We start from the raw sequence: 26098 nt of genomic DNA on the forward strand, positions 1-26098 counted from the left end.
TTCTGGCAGCTGGGACAGTTTACCAAAGCAGTACTATTATATTCTTTGCTGGACTTTCCAGTTTTCCTTTAGTATCTGTTCTTGAAGGCTCAATGCTGGGCTAGGTCAGCTTTTAGCACAACCTGATACAACCATCCTTATATTATGGAGTAGAAGCATATCAGAAATAATTTCGTTAATACTATGAAGCAGCCAATCTTCACTCCTGGTCCAGCAGTTTTGGCAGGAGTTCTGTTAAAACTGAAGCTCATGGACTGAGTCAGCACGCACAGTCAAGAACTATAAATACAGAGACCTGCCAGAAGCACAGAATATAATTAAGCATCTTCTAACACACTTTGTTTCATGAGCTAATAGTGTTTTCCATACTGCTTAAAAAGAAAAAAAATACACCAAATGAAAAAAAACCAAGGGAGTCATTTGGGATTCTTTCTCTTCCCTGGCAAAGAATCTTAACAAGAAACTGTGTTCTGGACAAAAAGCATTGCAGACCAAAGAGTGCCTTTTCAGATGGTGAACCAGTTTATAATTCTGCAAAGAAGCTGTCAGTGTCATGAAATTACTGAAACGAAATCAGTCGGTTTTGATGCTTAATTGAGAGTACAATTCTCTTGAAAAGCAGCTCACAGAGAGTTAAAAGAAAAAGTTGATTCAGCACATTATTAAGTGATATTAACAGATAATTAATAGGTAACCATACATTACTGTTCATGCAAGGTTGCAAGTTGATTTATCAGGTATACTCACAGAGACTGCAGGCTGCGCAAGTTCTGGAGTGCTTCAGTAGGAACCTGGCGTAGCTGGTTATTCTGCAGCATCCTACATTTTGAGTAGCACAAAACCCAGAATCAACACAGTAAAGACAATTTCTTTCTATTGCAAATTTTCTTCCAAGCTTACCTCTTTTGTAGTAGTTCTACTTTCAGATTACAAACAAAGGAAAGCTACACAAATACTCCAGTTCCCTGACCCTGTCAAAAGCCCACTCTCTTCAAAGCAAACAAATACCTGTAGCATATTAGCTTTGTTAACAGCTAGATAACAGCTTTGAGCAGAATTTTCAAAGCAACTGAGAAAGTTAAAAGAATAAATCCGATTTTCTTTCAATAGGGCTTAAGCTCCTAATTGCCTCCAGTGACTCTGAAATTTTCATTCTCATGTACCAATTTTGTTTTCCTTCTGAAGTGATTCTATTCTGATAAAGCTGTGAAGGACTGACTCTTGAAATCCTTACTCAGGAAAATGCTACTATGGCAAATGTAACTTTTAACTGCATGAGGAATTTATGATTTGGTCTGAAGAAAATTTGATCTCTATAAAAACTGCTTTATTTTTTTCAGTGAAATAGATTTTCTCAAACTGAAGGTTGCTAGCAATGACCTGACAAATCTGTTTTCTGAAATATCACATCGTTTAGCTTGCAAAGATTGAAAAATCACTTTTCATTCCTAACTAATCTTTTTCTCCCTTTGAATATGGTTTCATTCACACTACCTAATATCCTTGTTTGGACCAACTCCTACACATATAAAAGAATTCTATGTGGATAAATCTGAAGCAGTACATGCTGCCTTCAAAATGAGGCATACTCAATGGGAGACTAGAAAAGAAATAATTTTTGGCAGACCTAAAGCTCCTTGGGCCAACAAGAGCTAGAGCTCACCAACTGAAAAGAAGATGGAATAAGAATCTCTTCATACTTCTTTTCCAGTTGTGTATTTTTTCAGTAGAGTTTTGTATACTCTTACAGTAGCATCAGGCTTGGCTTGACACTGCCTAGGAGGTTGGTGTTCTTGCTAATAATACAATTTCTGTGAATTTTACATAGGCGAAGATCCCCTCTAGTGTAATCCCCACTGTGGTATGTGGCCTGCTAATAATTTTAGTAACTGTATGAGTGACATATTACTCCAAATAATACAGGGTTTTGTAATATTTTTTATAATTTATCCAATAGTCATTACATTGTAAACAGCAAGATATGAAATATGGACTGCATTGTAAATTACATTGTGTTCTACAGTAATGTTTTTTACCCCCCCTGGCTCTCAAAAAAAGGAAAAGGCAATTTAACCCCAGTTTTGTGTGATCATGAGAAGTTCACTTGAAATCAGAACTTTGAGACAATTGAAGAAACTATTAACTGAACCAATTTTTACCTTTGATATTGTACAGAGACATCTACTTGATGAGCAAGTTGTTTTTAGAATGCCATTAATGTTTTCCAACCTTTGTTTAGGATATTTTCTATATGAAAAAACAAAGATTTAATGATGTTCATATGTATCCTCACTTCAATTGAATTGTTCAAAGTGAGCTGATCGAAATATGTAATTTACTTGATCAAAACTTCACTGGCTAATTAGTTCCCTGGAGCATTTAGGAAATCAGAAATATATCAAACAACACACAGTTTACTTACAGCACTTTAAGACTGAAAAGGCCAGCAAATGCTCCCTTAGGAATGTATGTCAAGCCATTTCCTGCAAGACGTCTGCAAAGTTTGAAAAAGGAAAAGAAAAAGAGTGAATACTTTTTTTTCTCTTCATGTGGAATTAATTTGGTTGTTAGAAAGTGCAACACAGCTATGTTTGAGCAACCAATGCCAGAGACAGTAGTTGAAGAACCTAGTTTTGTCATTAATACACGTTTTAAAGAAAAAAAAAAAGAATTCTTTAACTGCACAGTTGATCCACTGACAGATGGACTGCAGAAAAAAAGAACAATTTCATAGCAAATTGTCCTTATGGTTTAGAATGCACATTGAATGAATTCTTCATATTGTTTTTAGAGGTTAGAGCAATCCCAGCAACTAAAATACAGACCTACTGACAACAATTAGCATCAGAGGATTTACAGACATGCACTTTGTGTAATTGTGCATGTATGATGTCCGACCACATTTAACTCATCTGCACTAATATAAAAATAGATCCATATAGTAATGACCACAGTTCATTTTAAAATAACTACACATAAAACTGCTGTACCAGTGGAATAATAGTTTTCCTGTGAGCAGTTGTGTAATAAGCTGGCAAAAAGTATTTGCTGAAATTTGTAGGGCTTTTTTCCCTACTTCTATTGCATCTTCCTCTCAGAATGCCGGAAAGTATTCTACGGACCTAGTTAAGTACAACAAATACCTCTGTAAAGCATGTTACTCTTACCAAAAAAAGGCTGCATTCTGTAAGGTTTTTGCTCAGGAAAGGGATAATCTATTTGATACAAAATAATGGCATTTCCATGTTCTGGCCCTCAGGAAAGAACATAGGATTAGTTCCAGGAAATGCCTTAGGTACCAAGCTGCCAGAGAAGAACCTACAGGACTGAATTAGAATCATAGAATCAGCCAGGTTGGAAAAGATCTCTGAGATCATCAAGTCCAACCCTCGATCCACTACCACCATGGTTACCAGACTATGGCACTAAGTGCCACATCCAGTCTCATCTTAAAAACCTCCAGCGACGGACAATCCACCACTTCCCTGGGCAGCCCATTCCAATGCAGGATTACCCTCTCTGTAAAGAATTTCTTCCTAATATCCAACCTAAACCTCCCCTGACAGAGCTTAAGACTATGCCCTCTTGTCTTACTGATAGTTGCCTGCTCTGAATATTTTTCAGTTTGGAAAGACCTTTCACTAATTTTGCAGACAGTGATTAATTCTATCTTATATGATATTTCTCTGCTAATGCAGCAGCAGATCATGCTCATCATGTACAGCCCTACATATTTCAGTAGAGGGTTACATAAAGTATATCACAAATGCATGTATGTCCTTGTAGTTCTCTCACAAAGCAAACTGACATTGTCAGAAAAGGTAGACACCTGGCAACAATTATTTTAGATGTAGTGACGTTGTCTGACCTTCATTTACCATAGTAAATGCTTTCTCATGATGGCTATTTCATGATTTACTGTGGAACAAGTTCTGGAAAAGCGCCTATCTATTCCCAAGATGTTTCTCGAAACCACTTCTGAACACTGGCACAATAGTAGCATCTTTCCAGTCCACTGGAATTCCCTAGCATTGTAGTATTCTGTAAAAATCAGGAAAAATTATTCATTTGCATAATTGTCTAATTCTTTCAATATTCTTGGATGAAATCTAGCACATCAGTTCTTTAAGGCATGCTGCAAAGCTCATTAAGTTCAGGTTATTTGTTCCTGATAATTTTTAATGTCTTCCTTGCAGCATTTTCTTACTGTGTTTCTATTCTCAGCTTTGGCATAGGGGAAAATTAATCCCTTTGTTGACACTACACTATATATCAAGTATCTACCAGCGTCCACTTTTCTCCACCTTAGGGATTTTGTTTTCTATTATCCTAAATTATTTGAGGGAAGCTTCCCAACATTTTTCTGAACTTTGGATATACTTTGGGTAGTAATTTTAGTCTGAATGGGTAAATATAATTTCCCTGAACAAATGAGAATGGACATAATATTTGTCTCCATAGTTGAGTATTTAGGTAATGATTTCGGAGAGCAGGAATGAAATAGTTTGTTTATAGCATTTATGTAACCATATGTCTGGCTTTTATTATTTGAACAACTTTGAATTCCCATTTTTGAAAGTTAATTCTTTTATTTCAAGTATTTCTGACATTATTTTACAAATACCTTGTTATTTTAAAAATATCTCATTACATACATTCAGGCTTACATGTATCACATCTCTTTAATGAAAAAGTAATCAAAAAGGATCACATTTTCTGGGCTATATTATTTTAGATTTAGATTTTACTTGCAGTGCTTTGAATAATCTTGCAAATTAATGGGGCTGGAAAAGTTTACAGAGAAGTGCCACGTCTCCTTCAGTATCTGCCACAGCTGGAGTCAAGATACTAGGATACCTTTAGCTTAGGCATTTGCTATGTTTTTATACTATTGCATGTTTCTTCATAAGAGATGTAAGAAACTCACAGAAAGCTCCAAAAATTATCAGAAACTTTTTTTTGTTTTCCTTTCGTTGTCTGAAAAGAAAAACTTCATCAGATTGAAGCAAATAAATATGAGGTTGTAACTGAGAACAGTCAACTATTTCCTTTATATTTCTAATACAATAATTCTTCTTTGCCAACTAGAAACAGCTTTATGTGTGGATGTTTTCTGCACCACGACAAGCCTTTCCTGGCACCAAACATCTCCTCATTACCTGATGGGAAGGAAGGTGAACTCGAAACACTAAAAAGTCTTCTCTGTACAGATAAAAAACCATGGCCTTTAACAAAGAAAGCACCTTTCCACTGACTGTGGAAAGAACCTGTGGTAAATCTAACCCAGCTACTTCTCACTGTCTGCAGCAGACAGTGCTAGTACAATACGGGTAGTGGCTGCTTTTCTTCTTTGCCTAAGTAAAATCTAGTCCAGCAAATGCTGAACAAGCATCTGTGAAGCGTATTTCAAAATCTAGTAGTATCAAACCTATAGCCAGGACATGAAAGGAAGGTAATTGTCTCCTTGAGAAAAAGTATATGTTTACACTGATTAATATTCATGCTGTGTTCTAACAGGATTAGCACAATGGAATTTTCTGGAACAAGTTACTGATCAACTCTTTCAAGGTGCTGAAATGCAGGAGAATAGATGACACTCTGGATAGTGATACAGGTCAACATATGATGGGAATAAACACTGTGGAAGGAGTCAAGCTCCACTATTAAGAAGAGAAAATGCAGTGAAATCTCTTGTAATTCTATTTCAGAACAAATACAGTTAAGTACAAAGTCATTACGGTCAAATTTCTGATAAATATTTTGGATTCTTCTTCTTATCCCAGTAAATTATAATATGAACACCAAACTGACTCAATGTTTCTAGACTAGTGCCAGTGCATGTTCTTTAATATAGATTAGGTTATATATCATTGCATCACTTGTGTTGCATTATATTTAATCAGTTCTCACATAGTGCAATATCCTATACAGAACGTAAAGATGAGTGCAATATGAAATCATTCTTCAACTGTGCAAAGATACAGAGGGGTTTCTACAAAAATAATTCTGTGAACGACTATCCTGCCTTGATGTCTCTTTGACTCTGCATTTTACTTCTGTTCACTAACCGGTTTGCTGATTTTATTTAAGGAATGAGAGCAAGGCCTGCACATGCTAAGAGAATGCTATCATGAATATGTTTATATATATATATGTATAAAAATTTATATTTATGAGTAGATTAACATCAACAGAGTCACAATTCAGTCAGTTTTATATTTGCCTGTTTTCTTGGAAAACAGAGGTTTATTTATAATTTGCTACATTGTATATACTACAGCTAAAAAACTCTCCAGACAGAAAACTGAACAGGGATCATACGGAAGAACCTAAAAATTGTTGAAAAAAAATAATCTTTGCTTTTCTGAATAGAAATTGGAACTACAGAAGGCCTGAGACAGTGAAAAACCGCAACAGATGGGACAGTTCTGCTGCTATGTGGTACCTTCCTGAATTTGGTGCTAAAACACTAGCATGTGATGTAGAAAATTCCATTAAAATTCATGTAATCATGACTGTGTCTTTTTTATCTTGTGTACAGATAAGAAACTCTCTTTTGTAATTTGAAACTTCTTAAAAGTCTGATCTGCCTCTCCAAATGCCATAATAGTTCTGAATAACTGATAAAGATCCGTGGTGAAATACCAGTCTCATTGATGCCTGTGGAAAAATTTGTGCTGACACAAGTAGAAATAGGACTCTCATTTGCATCCTACCACAGTATCATACTTGCCAGCACTTGTCTCTGAGGAGCTGCACCAACAGCACTACTACCAATCCTAAAACTATTATCCCAATTTCTAAGGAAGGAAATGGCTGCCTGGGGAGGAACATGGAAGTATAACAAGAAAACATAAATTTCCAAATCTTTTTCTAAAACAACTTGTTCTGATATAAAAAACTGTCTTTGTTCAAGGAAGAATTACCAATCTTGAATCTTGCTTCAATTTTTTTTACTGACAAACTATATCAAAGATACATAAACACACAACACATATATATTTAGTCCTCCTATATAAAAGTATAGCCACTATATAATTTATATATTTCTATGACCATAATTTTCTCCGGCTTGCATATACATCAATAAATAGGTAACATGAAACGTTCCTTCTTCTTACATTTAAAAAAGCTCTGACAAAATGGACATTCATCCAGCACTTACTGAGTGTCAACTAAAATTCTGAGATGAGTTTCATTTTATATTTATTAATGACTATTCTCAGACCAATGCAATAGGAATGCATGAATTAATGGGTGATTAATTAGAGTGTTAATAACTAATGTGTGACATCAACATATATTTCAACTTTTTTTTTAAGAATTACTATGTTAGACTTGGAATTTAAATGTTAGTCTGTATGTCAATTATCTTTTTATATTTCAATCTGTTGTGTTAATTAAAACTAATTATAGCAATATAAAAAGAAATGTAGGTCAAATGATATATTAAAAAATCTGATGCTCAGAGAGATCAAAAAAGAAAATGTAAAGATATTCTCCTTTCTTTAAAAAAGGGGAGGGGAGTGTGCAAGTCATAATTGTGCTGTATATTATATTTATTGCTACTTACAATTTAGTTGGAAATTCAAATATAACACAGTCTGCTCTTGCTTTAGGGCCTAATTGCCTTTTAAAATGCATGTGCCAAATTCTCATAGGATGTAAACTGGAATAACTCCAACTGACCTAAAGCAGTTGGAATTAAATCAGTGTGTATTTGATCTTGAGCTGGCTTTGATAAAACAGATTTTTGCCAGTTAAGGATATGGTCTAAAACATGCTATTTCTTTCTCCATGTATAAAAGGCAGAGCCTCTTTCTGTACCTGGCATGAGTGTGATCCGGTAACTGCTAGAGACAACTGATCTCTCCATTTGTGAAGCTCTCCCTAGCCAGCACTGAGAACAAGCTGCTTTGTTCTTCTACAGGACTCCAACAGGACCCTTCTGCTCAACAGGTATCCAAGAAACTGCCTTCCAATTGCTGCAAGGCCAACCATCTGGAAGGAGCCCAACATCAGCAGGGAAATCCCACACTGATTCCCAGCAGTGGACCCCATGGATACAACTAATAAAAGGCATTCCTTTTGTGTTTGAAGAATATTGTTACCAAATCACTGCTCTCAGAACAACCTTAAAATTGTTAAAATTTCTTTCTCACTGTTTAAATGTTACATCAAGATGGAACATTAAATGGTGGATCATACATAACTCATTTCCTAAGCTGGGTCTTCCAAGTGTCATTTACACTTCCGATGCTGGTTTTCAATTTATCCCAGTAGTGTCAGTATCACCAGAAAGGGTAGGAATTAATAACAACAATCATTAATAGCAGGAACTGGCTGAAGTGTACTGCAGTACAACACACCATGATCACACTGTCAATAATGAAAAATCTGTTAGCTATTTAGTCATTTTAGTGTGACAGACAAAAAACACAAACAATGTAGATCCAAGTTTTGAGGTTGCTGCTGTTATCCTGAGTGGTACAATGAGGCAGCACCAATGAATTACTGGAGAAATCACTGCTAATCCTGCTTGGAAATTCAGAAAAACAACTTAGAAGTTGATTTTACTGTGCTTGTGAACCTATTAGATATAAATGTCATATGCGCCAAATCCCTTAGCCATAATCCTAAGCAAGTGAAAAACTGACCCATGTAAGTACCAAAAGTGGTCACTGCACTGAAGTCAAGCAGTCTACAAACAGGCTGAACTTCCACTGATAAAAAAAGGAAATTATTTCTGCATACTTGCTACTGCAGTACACACGGAATGTGTAAGAATTAAATTAAAATCCTGCCTCAGGATCTATAGATATATAGCATGCTTCACCTTGGTCTAATTAAGTATAATGTCACTATCTGTATTGATCGCAAAACACAAAATCTTCTTCCAGTGACTCTGTTTGATGTTCTAAACTAGTTCCTAATGAATATTGCTGGATAATAAATTACAAGTTCCAGAAAGCACTTATAAGCTACAAGCCAAAAATAAACTTCAACAGATGCTCAATAAGAGTAACGCAGCAGCGCCTACAGGATTTCTTGGATATCAACCTAGAACATTTATTGTTTCTGCTTTCATGCATATCTGACTCTTTTCACTTCTATTTTCTTCCTTCCCCACCGCCTCCCCTTTTTTATACCACAGATGCACAGCAGCTCCAGTGTCAAGGCTGCTCCATGCAATTTGCACTAACATTTCCAGAATAATTGTCTGTCAGCACAAGCTATTCAACAAGCAATGCAAGCAACTCTGACTTAGCATTTACTGCGTTGTTCTTTTTTCTGTTTTTTTTTTTTTTTTTTTTTTTTGTTGTTCCTCATCTTGTCATTCTTGGTAAGACAGCAAAAAGGGCAGTTTGGAGGATGTCAGGCTGACACATCCACATGGGCGAGTTCTTTGTTGTTACTCGCTTTGGTGGCATCAAAGGGACAGCAACAAAGGCAGCGACAGCTCCAGAACATCAGGGCCCTTTTTTGTGGGTGTAAAGGTCACAAGTTGTTAGCTCATACAGCAGGATCTTCTGTGCTCAGGTTTGTTCTTTCCTAGTAAACTAAAACTCTGCAAGCAAACACTAGGGGAGAAAACTATTGTCACTGTTTCCTGCTGATTAATTAGGTAAATTATCTTCTTACTGTTTTTACCTGTGTACGGTTAATTTCAAGAAAACTGATGCACATTCCTCTGTCAGGATTTAGAGTGCAGCTCTGTATTAAAGCAAAGTTGGGAAACTACAGTCCCGAGGCATGAACAAAGTTTATTACAGCAACAGAATTTACAATGCGCCAATTGCTGGGCTGGTGACAGGCACCTCTCACTGAAAAACACCACATATCGAACACAGTGGCATTGTCTGATCTACACGTATGCACACATGAAGTGAAGAAACCGAATTCATAATTTATAGGAAGAAACTGAATTCACAATTTACGTGTTAAATTGTGCACAGCTCTGATATGATCTATGGGATCATGTCACTTAGCAGTGAAAAGTTCTTGAAACTTTAGTTGATGGAGGTGACACAAGCCAATTTCTACCAGGAACAGCTCTGCTAAACCCTGCTGTGCAAGAACTGTAAAACTGGTATTGAAGTGACATTGGAATGTGTGGACAGTTTGAGACCAATAGATGACACTTTATTTTTACTTCAGTTCTGCAGCTGCAGGCATTTCTACTTTCTTGCCTTGGAGGTTTTCAAATTTATGCAGCTTAATCTTTGGGAAAGATTGTAGTATTTAACCATATTGTTCCAAGACTGTTGAAGTAAATGACAAGATTACTCACTTGCTCAAAAAATTTTTGGACTATGGCTGCAGCATTTTCATGTTTTACACCAGCTTACTTAACAGTAAAAAGTACAGAATTTGTTTTCAGAGCTAGTCACAATGTGCCTGCACCAGCACAAAAAAAAAGACTGTACAGGACCCCCAGGAGCAAATGCTCTCAGTTTTCAAAGACCAGAGAACTCAGTCCCACTGCTCAGAGTCTGTGGGGAAAAGAATACCTAATTCCCATTAACAGCTTTGAAAACCTCTTTGTAGGAAGAAAGAGCAAACAGAGAGAGAAGTGAAAGGAAAAAAATAAATAAGAACAGATGGCAATGGATCATGCTTGGTAATGTAGGACTTCATTTATACAGGAGCCTCTTAACCAATTCTGCAGTATAAAGGTATTTCAACACAAATAATGGTAAGATTCACAGAATACATCTATTATATATTTTATCTGTAATTCTGCACTTCCATATTACAGTAAAATGTACTTTTAAAGGCACTTCTGCCTGACTTCCATAATAATGCCAAGATCAATCTGAAAAACTTTGTAGATATATATTAAATTCCTTTTAAGATTATTTTAAAATAATCACGTGGGTGTCCAAAAATGCTCTTGCACCTGTATGTAAATTGCAATTAATTTAGGGTGACTTCATTGCTTGATTTTGTGAAAAAGAAGTTATTTGGGACTGTCCTGCTCTGTAGTAAAGTAATTGTAATATAACAGTCTTTTGTTGTTGTTTTACTAAAACACTTATATGAAGTTCCTGAAAAATAGCAATTTACTAAAAATCACTTGGAGCTTTGCTTATCTGTGGAATGTTCCTGCATTTAAAATTAAAGTAAAAGCCTTATATATGTGCACGCGTGGGTGTCTGCAGATATATTTATGCATATGTATGTATATGTGGATATATATATAGCTGGAGAGATTTTACAGTTAGGTCTGATTCAAATAGCTTTAAATTTTTATTGGCTTTCTTCCTCACTTTTGAGACATTAATTTATAAAATAAAACAGTTTCAGGCACTGCTTTGAAGTGCTACTAATCACAAAATGTTAAGCCTACACTCAGATGTAGCAGACTCTAAAATTCTTAAGAGTCTCACCCTGGGTAAGTCTTTATGCTCTTTAAAAAACCTTTTTTCCATGTATTACTCTCATTCCCTGCTCTGTTAGTAAAGGCATTCTACACATATTGTAAAATGACATATGTCACATGTCTAGAAATAATCCTCATGAGACTGAATCTTGGACTTGATCAGACTGATAAATATCTGCAGTTATTTTGAATTTATAATGAAGAATTTAACTTAATGGTGTTGTACAAGTTCATGCAGAGCAACTTGCTGATAATCAAGCAGCTGAAGCATATTTCTTTCTTGGTGGGAGCTCCATCATACATGCTTTAAGAAAAAATTAGGCCTGAAAGGTCCAACATTTTCACAAATAAAAGATCTTGCTCAGAACTAAACTTTTTGGGAGTTAGAAAGTTCAATGTTTTCCAAAATTTTCAGAGGAATGTGCACCTCAGAAATACAGCATACTGTCAATATGTTGTACTTCAGTGATCATAGTCTTTGATTAAGAATAAATACCAGGCACGATCATCAGGTTTGCAAGAATGCTGTGTGCAGAGATGTCTAACCTTGACTGTAAATGTAGATCACATTCAGCATGGAAGTTCACAACTGGCTGAACAGACCTGGCTTATATATCACTGCTTTGGAGGCAAAACAATTGGTCTAACTGTCTTAATAGAATCTTAGTTCTTTTGGGGTAATGACTTATTAGTATGGCCAAACCGGGCATCCAGGATATAACATCTAAGCTGAAACTTAGGTGGATCATTCATTGGCTTTTATCAGATTTTTGAACCAGATCTCTAATAGAGGTACTAGTAACACTTTTTTCAACACTTAAAAAACCCTAAAAAATGCATTTTAAGCTCCTGCTGTTTTTGTATTTTGAAGAGCAGACAGACATTGCTAAAATTCATTTTAATTTTATGGAACATTGCTTTGGTAAAGATCTCATAAAATCTTATTTTAACAATGTCTGTGTTACAGGCCAAGTTATATTTTTCAATAGCACCTTCTAACTGAGCCACATAAACAAAACACAGAATTCCCAGGTAAGCTAGAAAAAAGCCATCATATGGCAATGCCTGGATGGGAAAAATAATTTTCATATGTACAATCACTGCTCAGAAATTAACATAGGGGAGCATGAGAACAACAATGGCTGTTACCCCCTACTTCAAAGTTGAATATCCAGTTCCCTTTCCATTGCCTATAATTTTAATACTAGGCTGAATTGTACTGTATGACTCTGAACACCAAAGAATCTCTCAGCACAAGAGGAGGTAATCAATTGCCTCACATCTCCAAAGGCTTCAGTTTTCCATGCTTATTTTAAAAGGGAATACAAACTGATAGGGTTTCACAAAACAGCATTAAATTAATGAAAAATGGAAATTGTTGGCTTGTGCAAAACAAATAGAAAGGTTGACTATGTATATGTAAACCAAAACACAGTAAAGACATAAATACCTTTCTGGTACTACCAGCAATGAAGGACTGGCATTACTTGATTTGGAACAGAGGGTTGTAAGGATAAAGGTTTAATATTTCCAGCAGAAAAAGCAGGTCCAGCACAAGAAGAAGGTAAGAACATTTTCAAAGGTCTGGATCAGAAGATGACATAGACTACAGAATAGCTTCTCAGGCACTGACTTAAGTCTTGCTATTTGAGTCATCTAACTTTGGACCATAAAATGAAACAGTGAAGGTAACTTGGCTTCAGGTATTAGAATTTCCTTCCAGGAAAAGCCCAAACTTTTAATTCTTTTCTTTAATGGCTAGAAACCAATCATTGGGTTGGATGGTTTTAGTAGGGTTATTAAAATTGACAGGAAATTGGACAAGCAAGCATGAACACTATGCAGAAGTCCACAAGCAGGAACTTTGTGGCCTGATTCATTTCATACGCACTTGGTGTGTGACAACTCTCTGTTATGTTCATATCTGTTACAATATTCCAAAGTTGCACTAACAGTGAGAAAGATATTGACAATCAAAGAAATAAGTAAAGAAAGAGAGACTGAAAAGAAGTAAAGCTTTCTAAGTACAAGTGTCAATAGTAATAAAAATAAGTCATGAAAGGAAAATCTGTTTGCAAATAGAGTATTCTCCAAAGTTAGCACTACAAAATTGTTTCAATAATCTATTTTTTTCATAGATTCATAGATGCCACCTGGAAAGACCAGCTGGCAAAATTCAAAGGAGCATTAACAAGGACACCAAAATTGTCACAGCAATACCCACCTAAATTGCAGAGGATTGTACACATTTCATAGCTTAAAACAGACCTGTCTTTGCAAGAAAGGCAGTACAATGATTCTGCATTTCTTATGTGGATTTTATGGTGTGTTAGCAGCTAAACATGCTATAAAACGGAAGACTTTCACTTTAAAACTTATAAACCATGTTTCATAAAAGGCTTTTAATCAACATTTAGAGGTGCTCATACAAATACAGGCGCCAGCTTTTTTCCACAAGATCTAAGGTGCACCAGTTATAGAGTCTCAATCACTCTTCAGAAACCTAAATTTTCTTTTAAGCGTGGGCCATTATAACTAGAGTCACTGCCAAATCCAGGTCTCATGAATGCACAATACTTTTCATTTTTGGTTAGTCACCATCACTTCAAGCCAGGATTCCTCTTTTGATGTTGTGCTTGATCAGCTAGCTTTTGCAATGTACTTTTCTCCCTCTGTGAACGTACTAGATAGCGTAACTAAGCTTTTTGCAGGATCCTGCATTCTACAGTCAGCCTTCAGGGACGCTAAGTTTAAGACTAAGGAAAGAGTAATTAAAAGTGATTAGGACAAGAAGCCTCGATACTATGAAATGTGGACTCAATTGTCCTTGACACAGGCAGAATGAGGCAGCAGGTTTTGGTTTTGATTACAGCTTTACTTGTGATTTTAATAAACATGAGCCAGTATTCAAACTTTTAATATCCTGCTGCTTAACTATTTCCAAAAAGCAATCCAGCTCTTTTAAACAGCTCTTGTTTAAAAATTTTAATTTGTTTGGCTCTGTCTCTGCTTAGAGAAGTTGTAGCCTCACGTTAACTCTTTTACAAGTTCATTTCCAGAATCACAGCAATTGGGTTTTTTTCAACTAAGTGTTTCCGCATGTGTCAAAAGTGTCAGGCTGACAGCTTTCCTGCACCATTTTATCTGGTTCCCACAGTAAGTATGAGAGACAAACACAGGAATGTGGCTAGTGCTGACTATGCCCATCAAGAATACAATGATACTTACAGCTCTTCCAGGAACCGGAGATTGTGCACAGGGTTTGAGGGCAGCTTAGTAATGTTGTTCATACTGAGATCACTGTAGGGGAAAACAGACACAGACTTAATATGGCATGCCACAACTGTGGCATCCAGCTGTTCATTCCACACATTTTTCAGTGCTACATTAACAAAAATCAGTTCCTCTGCCAGTACTGATGAATTGTTATCTAGTTAGCACATTAAACATTCTTCTTTCGTATGAACATAGGGTTGTGAAATCAAATACAGTCTGTAGCATGTTCTTCATTTCCAGAGATTCTGGAATGTTTTATCACTCTCTATAAATCATCTGGAACACTAAACAACCCTTTTAGTCAACATAATTTTAATAAACCACTGTATTGTATTAAAATTTACTTGGAGTAGTAAAGAAAAACTACTATGAATTTTGTTGTTTTTGTTGTAGCACCACAGTACACTTGGTTGACTAAAGTAGACAGGTAAAAGCATACCAATACAGACTATCTGCAATATCCTTTATATTTCATGACTATGGAATCACTTTGCCTTTGCTGTACAACCTGCTGCATGGTCACATTGATTTGCCTTGCCTCACATTAGGCACATCAGGTGTCCCCAAACCCCAACTTGACTCAAAGAAATGATATATTTTCAAATAATAAACATGCAATTTTTGAGTGCTCTTTTGTTACAGGTAGTCAAATTGCATTAAATAAGTGAAATGAACCATAAAACAAGGGTGTAATGTGATCCTGCTCTGTAGCACACTTCCTGCTGGGGTTCCACAGTAGTTCCTGGTACAGGAAACTACTAGCCATATCAGCTCTGTCAGAGCTCATTCAAGCTATGTTTTACACTAAATTTCATAGAATACCTTTTTATTCTTAACTTGCTTTTTCATGGTTTTCCATTGTCTTCCTCATGCCCCACAGTACCATTATAATTGCTTTTCATTAAGTACAAAACCTGTAAACAGACTGTATAATAAAATTCTGTGTAGAAGATCCAACTTACTTGACTATAACAAAATTCCTGTAGTTTCTTAAAATAAAATTAAGAATGACCTGCATATTTTATGCAAATGTTATATAGTAATTTAAAACTCCCCACTATTTAAACGTATCTATGCATTTGTAGCAGTGCTTATAGTTTCCAGCTACTTCGGTTACTATTTAGATAACTTTATTTCTTCCAGCTGTTGAGAGCTTACAAGGTAAATAAGTTATCTGTACTTTCGTGGGTAGGCATCCTATGCCTACTCCATCTAGTTCTTATTATTCACAGTCTGTTTCACATTACAGAATATATGCTTGATATATGTTTGATCTTTTGCTGAATTTTAAAATGTATAATTTAAAAACATACTTCACATAGAGATTCTGAAATAAAGGAAATGTGTTAATACTTTATAACAATTATCAAATCACTGTTGAGTAAGGTCTCTGCATTCACTTCAAAATCAAAGTATAATTTGAGAAATGTGTACTTATTAAATTCATTCTTTACTGTAATACTTTATCACCTAATTCTTTCATACTGTTTAGCAGGTTATTGCCCTTTTACTTTGATAAAGGCTCAAAGGGTTTATTCTGGCAAAGGAACAAAAACATGGATTTATTTGGCAAAAGAAAAACTCATCCAGGTAGTGAAGTACATACTACGGAATATTAAGATAAACCCAATATTTTAACAAGATCATTTTGATTGTGATATTTTCAACACATGTATTAATGGGGTTTTGGAAACATCCCAAATCACATTTCAGACTTAAAAACCAGCCCTGCTGGAAGATGGGAATGATTCATCTTCAGATACACACGTATTTAGAGCATTCTACAAAACCAGCATTAACCAGTGCTCTGGCTGACCAAGAAAACCTGGTTTTCTAGCATATTAATTTCTGTTACTAGCAAGCAGTACTTGTCTGCTTGTATCACCCACAGGACCCCATGATGAACCAGTCAGAAGCAATCTACAGATCAGACCTTAATATCTTAAGAGGATTAGAATAAGAGGAGGTGGCTTTCCTTATGTGCTTTGATGCACAAGGAGAAAATCAACAATACGTGCGTTTTTCTTAATAACATCTTTAGACCCTAGAGCTGGATTTGCCAGCAGTGAACTCCTATGTCCTAGTCTCCTTTTTGGACTCAGTCATGTGGTAAAGTATGTGCTCCACATCATATGATGGAGGAGAACCTCTTTCCCAGTGTACACTGCAGCAACTGCTAACTCTTTTTAGTTAAATAAATTCCTTCTGCTACTTTTTTTTCTGGTTACTTCTTTTCCAGATTATTCTTTTGTTGGAACATAGCATATAAAGATGTTTTTGTAAAACAAAACTCCTAAACATTACATATGCATATTTCATAGAATCAGAATCGTTTAGGTTGGAAAGACCCTTAAGATCTTTCCAGTCCAGCCGTTCACCCAGCACTGCCATGTTGGTCACTAAACCATGTCCCTAAGTGCCACACCCATGCATCTTTTAAATACTTCCAGAGATGGTGGATGTAACAGAAATTATTTCCCAATTTTGATCAACAATGTCTTTTTAAACTAGTTTTTAACACACTTGCAACTAATATACAGGCCATTCCAGTCTATGTTGGCAATGAGCTGTTCTTTTAGCTATAAGGGTTTAAGAATATAAGGGCAACTACTGTAGGGAGAGGTAATACCTTTGATGAGCCTAGCAGATACAGTTGGAAAAACTGAGAAACTTTCAGGCACAAAAATAAAAAACCTCTACTTTTCCCAACTGTATCAGCTGGCTAAACAGGTGGCACTATTTCTCCCTAAAAAAACACACATCCCTTACATTGGAAAGCAGTAGTTCATTTTTTAGATTCAGAATATTCTTCTGGATCAGAATCACCATAGATGTATTTAATCCAATTTTTGCTCACTGAAAGGGAGAGAAGTACCATGACCCAGAGCTACTGCTGGGGGGATGTTTGGAGATGTGAGACAAACAAAAATGGTTAATGCAAGGCAATCGGTCACTGGGTCTCGTATGAGCAATATGAAAAATTTAGGCTTCTGAGTAGGAATTCCTCACAGTGCTCTAGAGACAAATAAAGGAAGTTTTCAGCATTTTGGTTTGCCAGCATTTTGGACCTTACTGCCAAGAAGACATAGCTAGGATGACATTTACAGCCATTAGCTAGATAAAGCACAGTTAACAGTCAGAAAGAGCTAGCTGGTAAATGACAGGATTACACATTATTATTATGAAAACCAGTAACACTTGCAATGGGTATGTCTTATGTCCTGCACCTGCAATGGTTTCTTTCCAAGAAGTGCATCAAACAGGTTTTCTGATTTCTGCTTTCACTGCTAGCCTGCCAAAATCAGCAATTTGCTTTCTCTAGGAAACAGAAGGGGATGAAAGATGGCTTACACGTCAGCATTTGCATTGTAATGTTTAAAAACATTAAAATCAAGGTACTGGATCTTTAACTATCCTCAGTGGAATTGTTCTGGTTTTACACTGGATCTTGGTAAACTCTCACAAACTACAGCAATGAAAAACACAGAATTATTACATTACTGAAAACCTTTAAATAACTCAGCGTAACAGAACTACTCCTGTCTCCCACCATCAAAGCACATACAAACCACGTTGATGTCAGTAGGAGCAACACAGTAAGAGTATACCCTGGTTTAAAACGCTCCTAATATAACCAGCAATAGTACCAGATCTATCTTTGTGAAAACTATCTGCACCGTGAACTGCCATATTCTACTGAAAAGGCAATAAAATGTTTTGAACAGTCAGATGGACATATTGTGTGTTCTCCCATCAGCATTCTTGCAGCCTGTTTCCAACTGCTGACTATAAAAGCAACATACCAGCAAATGCAACTTCATCTTTTCAAAAAATTAGAAGTTTTGTTTCAATGACTGCATTGGCAACATGGCTCACTATAATGATATCTTAACTACACCCTGTGCCAATCAATCACCATGCTGTGCCTCTGGTGACTTGCTAAGGGAATCCTATCTGTGATGAAATCTTTGAAAAACAGAAAATATTGCAAACTCCACCATGCATCTATCTGTTTTTTCTTGGTGAACAGATCGGCAAATTCTGAGCATTTGCAAAACAGCACCCAAGAAGGCAAATACAACAGGTCTTCCCCCTCCGCCCCCCCCGTTTTGTTGTCCATGCATATATGTGCTGAAAAAAAATCCAGCTACCATCTTAATAGTGAGCTCAAAATGAATTCCAGAAAGCCAGTAAAACAAGTTAAGTGAACCAGTTCTTCACACTTAATAGATGAGTCTGGAGACTGAGTTACTAACCTGTTATTAGCTGTTATTACAAGAAACGTTTCAGTGACTATTCATCTTGGAAGATCAGTTTTTATGTTATACTCACGTCTTTCAAAGGAGAACAAAAATCTCTCCAGGGATACACACAAAACTTCTACTGGCTTTCATCAACCTGCCAGTCTACTATTAGGCTCAACATCTATTATACTGAATGGTACAAACCTGTCTACCCATTGCAGGTCTAATACAATTTTGTAGCCTATTTTCTTAACCACTGCAACCTGCTTGATTTTTAGAAAATGATCAAGACTTATTATTAGGATTATTAATTTTGATTCTTCTAAGCCTGCCTTATCCCAACAAGATGTATTAACAATTATTTTTATGGAAGTCTTTGAAAGATAAAGCACTTTCATAAAATACTGACAATAGACTGAATGTACTCCCTTAGTTACTACCAGTTGAGAACAGCTTCTAAACTATGACAATTTCCTTAATAAATTTACAGCACAATTTGACACTAGCTCACATGTAGTAATACAAAATAATGAAAACAGGTGCATATTACTTCTCTTCTTCCCTTGTTGTGCCTATCTTTTTAACTCTTGTTTCTACTGTTGGCAGAACAATAGCTCCACTGTACAATGAAAGAATATGTTAGCTATTAACTATGTGCCATCTACTAATGCAAATGCTTCATTAGCTTTCACGAAAAATATCTTCATCTGCTACAGCTACTTAAATCTATTCGCCAACACTGTAGTAGTAGTAGTTCCTATTTCTTACAAGTAAATTGCTATAGATGTTTTTGTTTGAGGGTCTCAATAAATAAATAGAATTTTCATCAATTTACAGAAGAGAAATCAAGACACCTAATGGCAGTGTGACATGTTCACAGTCAAACAGATGTTCATACACCAACATCTGAAAAGGAAACCGACACTGATGATTTGTCCAGTGCCCTTTTTATTAGATCATGGATCACACTGTCCAACCATGGCATTTACACCAGCGCGATGCATAAGATGCCAACAGACTCAGAAAACCATGATAATATTTTTCATTTTAATGTTCCTAAATTACACTATCTTTCAAGGTCATCATGAAAACTCCTAGTCATGTATTTGCATGTTTAATACACACATGCAGAGCAGCATAGGGTAGAGTATGAGCACACAAAAATAAGCACTGTTAGCGCTTTCTGCAAATTAAACCATAGCATTCCTTCTCATAAGTAGCTTCGAACTTCATCTGTGGTTCTTTAAAGGACTTCGTAGTAAACTATGACTAAGATGTGAATTTCCACTAAATGATTCACATTTGAAGAGTACATATTTATATTTGGAAAAATCTGGAAGAAAAAGTGGTAGATTTGCAGGAAGCAGCAGTAGGGAGAGAGTTATATCAAACATTACGCAAAACAGAAAATCTCACTATCAAGGTTTTCATGGTAAATAACAAGTGGCAATAGCATGGATACTTCTACCCTTCTGCACATTGGTAATGACAAATGCTAAAATTAAGTATTTAAAAATTCATTATCTCATGTAATAGCGAATTAACAGCAACTGATCCCATGCTATACTTTTACAAAAAAGTGATGCAAGGCTAAAAGAGGATTGCTTGTTACACATTTTTTACAGAAAATTTCTGTTACTTGACATTGAAGTTCACTGTTACCAGAGACTCAACACCTTTGTATTAAAACACACCCTGCGGAAAGCAGATGATGTGTGGTCACCGGAGAACAGACCCAGCAGTGAGAATATGTGTGCCTGTGCACCTCACAAAGAGCTTTTATGCCAGTACACATACAGCACTCCTGTTGCCTGCCTCACTCTCCTTCCTTTCCTTGGCACACCAGTGGTGCTTGTTCTAGCAGCGCATTTTGCTTACGGAAGACACAACCATTGCAACTGTAAATAGACATATATGAAAAGGATCAGGCACTCTGAACTTAGGGAAGCCTCAAAGGTGATCCAGTAACACCAAGAGGGTTCTGTCCACATCTCCTCTCTATTGTTGTGTATTGGCCCATAACATTGGATCCTGGCAAACTAGGCTGTTAGGTCACATCTGGACTCAACACAAAGTAAGAAATATGCTCTGGCCAGAATTCTGCACTCTCAACACCTGTCAGTGGGTTCGAACCTCTGATGTCACAGACAGCAGAGTGGCTTATTACTGCAGAAGCTCTGTAATAGAGTCATTTTAAACAGCACATATTATTCCTGAACACAGGCAATTCTATCATATAAACAGCCATCAAAGCCTTACTTATATCTAGGCTGCAGAACATTTGTAAAGCAAACAGTATGTGCATGATTAATCTTTTCAGGAAATGATTTTGCCATTCAGTTTATCCAACACTCCAGCAGAGGGAGCAGGGCAGAGCAAACAATTTGGGTCAAAACACAAAGTAAAAATCAAAGATCACATCAAACACACCCACTGCTGAATTAATCTAAGTACCTGACATTTCACCTTAGGTACAAAGATTCTGGCTCTCTGCTTTTTTTTGTATATCAAATTCATAATGCTTTGTAGATGAAACTAGCCACTTACTTTCAAAGCTGATTCATGGCTGTTCATTTGATGCTGAAGACTCAGTTTGCTAAGTAATAGTTACCAGAGTAAGTTATAAAAACATTTGAACACGTCAGTCATTTACTGTACTTAACTCACACATTAAAAAACATAAATAACTAATAAGGAGTATTTTATAATATATAAGCCAGTAAGAGCAATTAAAAGAGGACTGAATGGAATTCCTCTTCCTCCCATGCCCACAGATTGTATTAGTATTATTTTACTTTATGAGTTATTAGCTATTTCTGCTGAACAAATTCAAATATTAAATGAGTACTGCATACATGATTTGTCTTGTTCAAATACTGAACAATACAAACAGAAAAATATCAGTTTTTATTGTAATTTACGAAGACAACTACTAGTGTGTTTGTTGTGTTTTTCATAATTACCTGTTTATCAGGTACTGTTTATTTTATTTTGATGAAGAACAGTACAGCTAAATTGAGAAACAATATTTATTAGAAGTGACCAAGTCTGGAGAAAAAAACGCTTGGCCTCTCTCAGTTTCAGAATATTTTCTGCCCCTCCAGAAGTTGCTTATTTTTATAACTATTTGCTCCAAAAATGACAAAGATATAGGAAAAAAATCCTTTCTTTTCCCTTTTTTTTTTTTTTTTCTGAATGAGTGGACACATTCATCCATTTTAGAAATTTGAGGTCCAATTTCCTTCTAATTCTCAGTCTATAATTTCATACCTCTGAAGCTGTTCCTAAATTATGACTATCTATATGAGAGGAGAATATCTACAAAAAGCACAGCATAGTTTATAAGAGTTCTACACCTTGTCTGCAGCAGAAATTAATTCAAAATATATGTGAGTGTAGACAAAGATTGAAAATACATACTGTCATAAAGTACACACTTCTTAAATCAAGCATTATGAACCATACAGCCAAATGAGCTGAATACCCAACTGCAACTTATATACATCACAGATTATATGTTACATAAGCCAATTTTAAAACTCATCTTCCCCAAAATATCCAATATTACTTCAGTGAGTCTGCCAAGAGTGGAAATTATTTATGACTAGCCTGATTTCATTCATAACAAGACATACTCTAAGTCATTGATTTTGTTGGTCTTACTTTGTCTCAACTCAATTCCACAGCATGGATTTCAAGGATTAAAAAACAAACGGCTGTGAGAGCATCTGCTACAAACACATTTCAATAGTGATGGTGTGAACATGAGTTTCCAGAAATCTGTGCACCACAGCTCTGTATGCAGGGCAGGAAAATGATGCTACGCTGTATCACACCTAGTACAGTTCTTCTCTGAAGTATGAATTTGATCATTTTTGTGTTGTTGCTTAGCTGAAATAATTATTTACAGAATCTTCTCTGAATTGCACGGACAACACAAGGGATGTCATATTACCAACACACTCAATTTCATTCAGTGCTTGCTACCAAAGGAATTACTCCTGATCTCCCCACCCCAGCCCATCACTACTCATTCCTTGTGAGGATGCTGTTGAACCAGAGTTGGCAACTGGCCTGGATTTTAAAAAAAATCCAGCAGGAAAAAATTTGGTTTTAATCCAAATCAGCTCCCTGAACTGGTTCACTACATTGCTGTTTGTACCTCCACAAACTCAAATAAGAAAGGTGAAGAAGAATTGTTTTATTTCAGTTGGCAGTTTTGGCTTAGAGTAATGCAGGGTGATCCTGTGCCTAGAACGTAAATATTGTAAACATTTTTCAGATATAAAAAGTTGAGGATTTTTTTTACACACATATCTTACCTTTATGTCTGACAGAGCTTGTTCACTAAAATACAATAGGCCTCCAGATCTGCCAGCTCCGGATGGCTGACAGCCTCTTCCGACACCTCCTGCAGAGCTCAGAGGAATGACAAAGCTGTCAGATCTTTCCCTGATAGACTGAACACCCAAATTTCTGCAATAGTAAGTGCCAAGAAATATGCATAGCTTGATTCTTACAGAGATAATGTACTTAAAACCACTGTATTTCTCCATCAGGTCATTATTTTTTTCCGTAAGTAATCAAAATTCACCTTCATCATAAGATACCTTCACAAGGGTTAGTCTAAAACAGCCTTAATATACATAAATACCAGGTCATTAATCTTATACTGACATGACTTATACCTAGTCTTCACACATTTTGTTTGCTTGCAATTGATCAGCTGCCCTTCAGACAGGCAGAGTACCAAAATACCTGAGCTAGCTTTAAACAATTCAGGTCAAGGAGCAGGGCTGAGATGCACTAAGTCACCCTACCAAGAAGAAATCTTTGGTAGAGACATCTTATGTGTTGGCACGTGTTTTCCGGGTGGTTATACCAGCACAATCTTCAGGGAAAAGGGCTGTGCTCCCTCTAGTATATAAACGTTATCTCTTTAGATAAATTATTCTCCTATACAATAACTGAAATTACTGGGATCAGAGCTGTACAATTAATATGCAGAGGTAAAATACTTCAGAACTATTTCTACTGAGATCAATTGGGCTGTTCATATGACAAACTAATATTTAGTAAGAGTGGGGGCAGCATACTCTGATCCAGAATAAATGATGCCTGCTTCCTTCTTTTATTCAGAGAGTTTACATAGTCCACTGTTTGGCAACCTCATTTTGAGGCCCGTGACCCATCACTTCTTGTGATTGTTATGATGATCAACAGAAAATCCCTTCAGGGCACGCAATTAACTAGTGTTTTTCAGCTAAATCTGCTGCACTGTCCCTGTTTCAGTCTTCAAGTATCAGTTTTGGATCTTCCTGGAGACAGTACTGAACCATACCACAAAACATCAGTAGCCAAAACAAACCTTTACCAAATATAAACTGTTGCTGCCAACTGTATTGCACCTGTGTGCATATGTGAAATAAATGTGTCCCTTATCCTGCACGTCTGGTCTGCTTTTTTTGCACACAAAATGAACTTTCCAAGATGTCTTTCATTTAGCTATTCCAAATGCTATAAAAATGCTGGAAACAATCAGTTTTCCTATTATTTACATATCTTAAAACTTCTAATACAGCAAGTCAATGTCAGCACACGTGGGTAAACACCTGGCTCCACTGATGCTGGTGGCAAAACTTCCAGTGACTCCCATGGGAGGAAGATATCATCCCAGGCCTACAAGTTCCTAATGCCAGGTTCTACCCAATAGCAGCACTTCACAGTTGTGGAAATTATGCAACAGCACATTGGTTTGCCTGCAGTAGTGCATGCAGTACTGATGGGTTCACTGGGAAGATTTCTACATATTATTTTCAGCCCTTTTATAATTTCCGAAATCTGTTGAGTTAAAGGCAGGATGTTGTTGGTTTGGGCCAGTAAGGAAAGGAAAGTGTGACATTTTCTGCTGTTACAGCCTCTCTTTGTTTCCTGTTTGGTTGTCATGCCTGCTTTAATGATTTGGGTACTTAATTTTCATTCCTGGTGTTTTTTCAAAGTGATAAGCTGATTCTGTTCATTTTTCCTTCCTCACCCTCTCTTTTCCATAGCTTTTGCTCAATTTTTCTTTCACATCAAGTTCTGTTTTCCAGCTAGCTCCATTAGGAAACCAGAATGATTACTAAGAATAACCTGCATTGTGATGGTTTAAGAGACTGAAATGTTAATGGTTAATAGCTCAAACAATCAGCCATTTGCAAAAGCAGTGAGTGCTTTGCTGATGATGTGCAAGGCAACAGCCCAGCTGCAGAGGGCGTGAGCACCAGAGGATGACCATGACAAATCAATCTTCCTTTAGCAAGAAGCTGTGTTTTGGGCCAGATAAGGGAAGAGGCCAATAATAAGCAGATCCTGTGAGGTGGGATAGTGCTTTTTATCACGCCAATGTCCTCCTTTAATGGCTGAGTTGGAAAACTCCCCCATGGGGGAGATATTGGGACATTCACATGTAGGTCTGAAGGTATTCATCCCTTCTGATGGGGCATAATGGCTAAACTACGCTGACATCAAACACAACTCCCATGTCTTAGAAGGTGTCATAAACTATCAAAGACACCTGAAGCACCGCTAGACTAATTTCTGGGGCCTTCCACCAGAGGACTGCGCATGATCCACGGGGTTGCAACAGTCAGTGTAAAAGTCCACCTCAAGGGGAGGTACCTGGGCATTCCCACCAAGCCCAAGTGTATATTAACCCATTGAACTCTGTGCTTCATGGGCTTCCCCCACCCCTGACGGATCAAGTCTGTGGTGGACATCTAAATTGCAACAATCAGTTCTCATCGCTGTATCTGTGGGTGGTAATATTTTTCGCTCTTATCCTTTCCCTTTCTCTCTCTCTTTCTTCTCCTAACTTCTTTTCGAAATATATTTTAAGCCAGCCTAAAAAAATTCTAGTCAATGCCTTAGTAAGTGCCATGTTGTGTCTGAATAAGTTAAAGTTGGCTAAGTTTGCTAAGTTAAAGTTTGTGAAGTACCTTACTTTGTCTGAATATTGTTATAAAATTTGCCAAGTACCTTATTCTACCTTAATGTTCTAAAGTTTGCAAGTAAAAGTTTGTTATTGAACTTCCTGAGAATTTTTTTTTTCTCTCATGCACCACCCAGAGGGAATCAAATGACCTTCTCCTAAACCCACCAAGTGGACTGGGGCATGACAGATGGTTCTTTCTATGTGAACATGCACCAACATTTT

At 36.5% G+C, this 26098-nt stretch overlaps 1 protein-coding gene across 9 annotated transcripts in view; it reads right to left on the minus strand.

Annotated features, from left to right (window-relative positions):
- LGR5 (leucine rich repeat containing G protein-coupled receptor 5) overlaps positions 1-26098 on the minus strand; it is an 88861-nt gene that overhangs the window by 36878 nt on the left and 25885 nt on the right. For 7 of the 9 annotated variants that reach the window (XM_064655654.1, XM_064655655.1, XM_064655652.1 and 4 more), the window contains exons 2-4: positions 14612-14683; positions 2423-2494; positions 748-819 (exon numbers count right to left, since the gene is read on the minus strand). In XM_064655654.1, the coding sequence (XP_064511724.1) occupies positions 748-819; positions 2423-2494; positions 14612-14683 (216 nt within the window). Of the gene's footprint in view, positions 1-747; positions 820-2422; positions 2495-14611; positions 14684-17886; positions 17991-23225; positions 23315-26098 lie in introns of those variants that run through there. The other 2 variants (XM_064655656.1, XM_064655653.1) reach the window with 2 other exon arrangements.

This window comes from Pseudopipra pipra, chromosome 5 (assembly GCF_036250125.1).
Source record: "Pseudopipra pipra isolate bDixPip1 chromosome 5, bDixPip1.hap1, whole genome shotgun sequence".
Taxonomy (NCBI): Eukaryota; Metazoa; Chordata; class Aves; order Passeriformes; family Pipridae; genus Pseudopipra; species Pseudopipra pipra.